The sequence below is a fragment of the Propithecus coquereli genome, unplaced genomic scaffold (assembly GCF_000956105.1).
Source record: "Propithecus coquereli isolate 6110/MARCELLA unplaced genomic scaffold, Pcoq_1.0 Scaffold292, whole genome shotgun sequence".
Taxonomy (NCBI): domain Eukaryota; kingdom Metazoa; phylum Chordata; class Mammalia; order Primates; family Indriidae; genus Propithecus; species Propithecus coquereli.
In genome coordinates, this window is record NW_012148530.1 from 363,157 (window position 1) to 366,304 (window position 3,148).

General features: G+C 34.0%; 1 protein-coding gene across 1 annotated transcript in view; it reads left to right on the plus strand.

Annotated features, from left to right (window-relative positions):
* Positions 1-3,122, plus strand: part of GFRAL (GDNF family receptor alpha like) — a 43,321-nt gene extending 40,199 nt beyond the window's left edge. The window contains 1 exon segment of the mRNA XM_012648705.1: positions 3,001-3,122. Coding sequence (XP_012504159.1) covers positions 3,001-3,122 — 122 coding nt within the window.
* The last annotated feature ends 26 nt before the right edge of the window (positions 3,123-3,148 follow it).

Genomic DNA, 3,148 nt, shown 5'->3' on the forward strand with positions numbered 1-3,148 from the left:
CAAATTATTATATTTCAAATATTCTGACATTTATTTTTAAATCATTGCTTTGTCTTTGATTTACCACATCTTTTACAATGCATTTACCATTTCATATAAATTATACAAAACAGTTTTCAGTCCCCATCAGTTCTCAGCCAATATTGCATAAGAATTTTGGCAGCAAAAAAATAGAAATCATCTTAACTCTGCAGCTCATTTGGAGAGAACACTATTTAAATTGTTCCTAATGCAAGGTTGAAATTAATCTTGATTTCCCATCGAATGTACAGGGATTTTACAATATAGTTCATAATAGCATTTAATTCCTCCAGGGTACAAGTTAAGATAAACAAGTCACTGACAGTGTTTATCTATCAATATAGCAGATGGTGTGGGACTGAGGTTAGTTATCAATTCTGCCTACTTTAATTTCATGGTTATAAAACACTATAAACCTCACTGTTTATAAAAGGTGGGGAAGAAACTCCAGTGGGCTTCAGTAGCCAAGAAACCCTCAGTAACATTAATCTCTCTAACTGATATTCGGTATCCTCCTAGGGTGCAATATTTAGGATTGTGGAGTGATTGCTAGACGCATTTAAATTTTCACTGGGATCATTAGCTAGCATTTCTGTCATTGATCTATTATAACTTTGTTAGTTAGTTCCATGTGAGTGAAATTTAGTGAATGAAAGGATTCTTTCTAAACTTTGGTAGGTGAATGTTTAACAATTACTTGAGGCAGTTACATATGTAAAAGATAGCCTACTTCGTCAAAATAATACTTTTTTAACGCAAAGATGAAGTATGATACCTAACCAGACCAAATGTACTTAGGGATAGAATTTCATAAAGGAAAACCATGGAATCATTTGAATAATTAATGAGCTCATGTATTTCATATACAATTACATTTAGGCAATTTTAAAAGAAGCAAAACCATTTATTCTTCCTATTCTGAATTGATTTAAATATAAAATTTCATTGTGATCTTTTTTTCATTAAAAATCTATATGCTCAATTTGATTAAAGTTAATTCTTCCCAAAAGGACTGCAATTACAAAAAACAATATTATTGGAAATCACTCAATTTTTCCATACCATCTTTATAGTGAATAACAAAATTTATTTTATAATCACAAAAGTTAAAAAAAAATTCACAAGCTCTACCTCTATTACTTTTACGTTCTGAAGAGGTTGATTTTCAGTTCCTAAGAAGGGGAGGTTTCTTAAATAAATGATAAGCCAATATGCACGCGGTGGACTAAAACTTCTTTTACTAAAAATGCCTTGTTTTAGAGTTCAGACTCCTTGAGAATGAGTTTTCTAAGACAAAATCCTCCTCAGTTACTGGTCTAGTCTTGTACTAGGTTGCTTCTCCCTGACCCACCCTGAGAGTTTTATTAGTGAAACTCCAATCTAGCAGTACACTGATTATTCCTAACATAGAGCTCAAAAACTTTGGCTTCCAAGGAGCTGTGTTCCGAACAGCAGCAGCCCTGGGTGGAGAGATGATTGAACGGAACCTTTGGTAATACAGTCATGCACCACATAAGGACATTTCCATCAACAACAGACCACACATACAACGGTGGCTCAATAAGATTATAATACCGTATTTTTTACTGTACCTTTTCTATATTTAGATATACAAACACTTACTATTGTGTTACAACTGCCTACAGAATTCAATACAGTGACATTCTATACAGGTCTGTAGCCTAGGAGAAGTAGGATATACCATATAGCCTAGATGTATGATAGGCTATACTGTCTAGGTTTGTGTAAGTACACATGATAATGTTCACACAAAAACCCGATTGCCTAACTATGCATTTCTCAGCACATACCCCATCATTAAGCGCTGCATGACTATATATCTTCTCATCTCCCTTCCTTTCTGCCCAGAGCCTCTTACCATTAGATGTAATATCCCACTATTTGATACATTCATTTCTGTAAAGAACTGTCTGCTCATACATAGATATCTAGGTCTCAAAATACATGAAACAGCTATAACAAAGGACAGGAAAGCCTTTCTTAAGTGGAGGCTTTACTTCATTTTCCCTTTTTTTTCTTTTAATGCCTCAAAGTTGACCTTAATCTTCATCATCAAAAACATTGGTTATTGGATGATTGGTATGTTTGACATTCATATTTGTGTCAAATTAAGTCAAAACTGGGGGTGAATTCACTTTAAAGTTATCAATAAAAATCCCCTAAAATAGGTCTATTAATTAATTTTAACTATTACATCTTTTTGTCTGTAAAGTGGGAAAGCCAGAAAAAAGACCATGTCCTCAAGGGGAAAGATTTCCTTTTTAAAACCTGGTCACTATGAAGCATGTTTTCTAGAGTCATGAGGCTGCTGGAAATTGGTGGGAGTGTGTTTCTCAGAAACAAGGACAGGAAGACTAGGACCTCAGAGTGATCAGGAGTAGCTCTGTAGTGGGGCAAAAATGGCTAACAGTAGAAAGTCAATTAGTTAGGGTGGGGGGTGGGGAAAGAGGAAGGCAGACAGGACAGGGGAAATAAGCAAAGCTAGTTATTCCGGTGTCTGAGTGAATAGGTACGCAGAGTATTTGGTTTAGGGACTTGCCTTTAGAGGATTCATACATACTGTGGGTCTTAGGGAAATGAGATCCTTAAAAGCACATTAAAACAATAACTCTTACAAAAAAGGGGTCTTTTTCAATAGCCCAATGGATGGCCTAAAATGACTTTCTTTATTTTCCCAGTCTATATATGAGATATGAGTTATCTTATAAAACGTAATCTTTTTTATAATCATGGTTTGCAGAGAAAAAGTTTCTATAGGGAAATTCCCCTATAATTAAAGTGGAAAAGCAAGCCGTTACAGTTTGTGTTCCTGCTTTCACCCAAATCTATCAAATTTATTAAAACAATGTTGTAGAAATAACTTGCTGCCTTATAATACAAAACAAGTTACAATCCAGGGAATAAAAATAATGCACAAGATGTAAATACTTTAATCTTATTTTTATTATTTTCTTTCAGATTATCCAACCCTGTCTAATGTCAAAGGCATTGCATTGTATAAAAGAAAACATGCGAGGGAAATCACATTAACTGGATTTCATTCCCCCTTCAATGGTCAGTTAAAAATCAAACCTTTATAATATTTTTATTATGGAGTTCCTCTAAA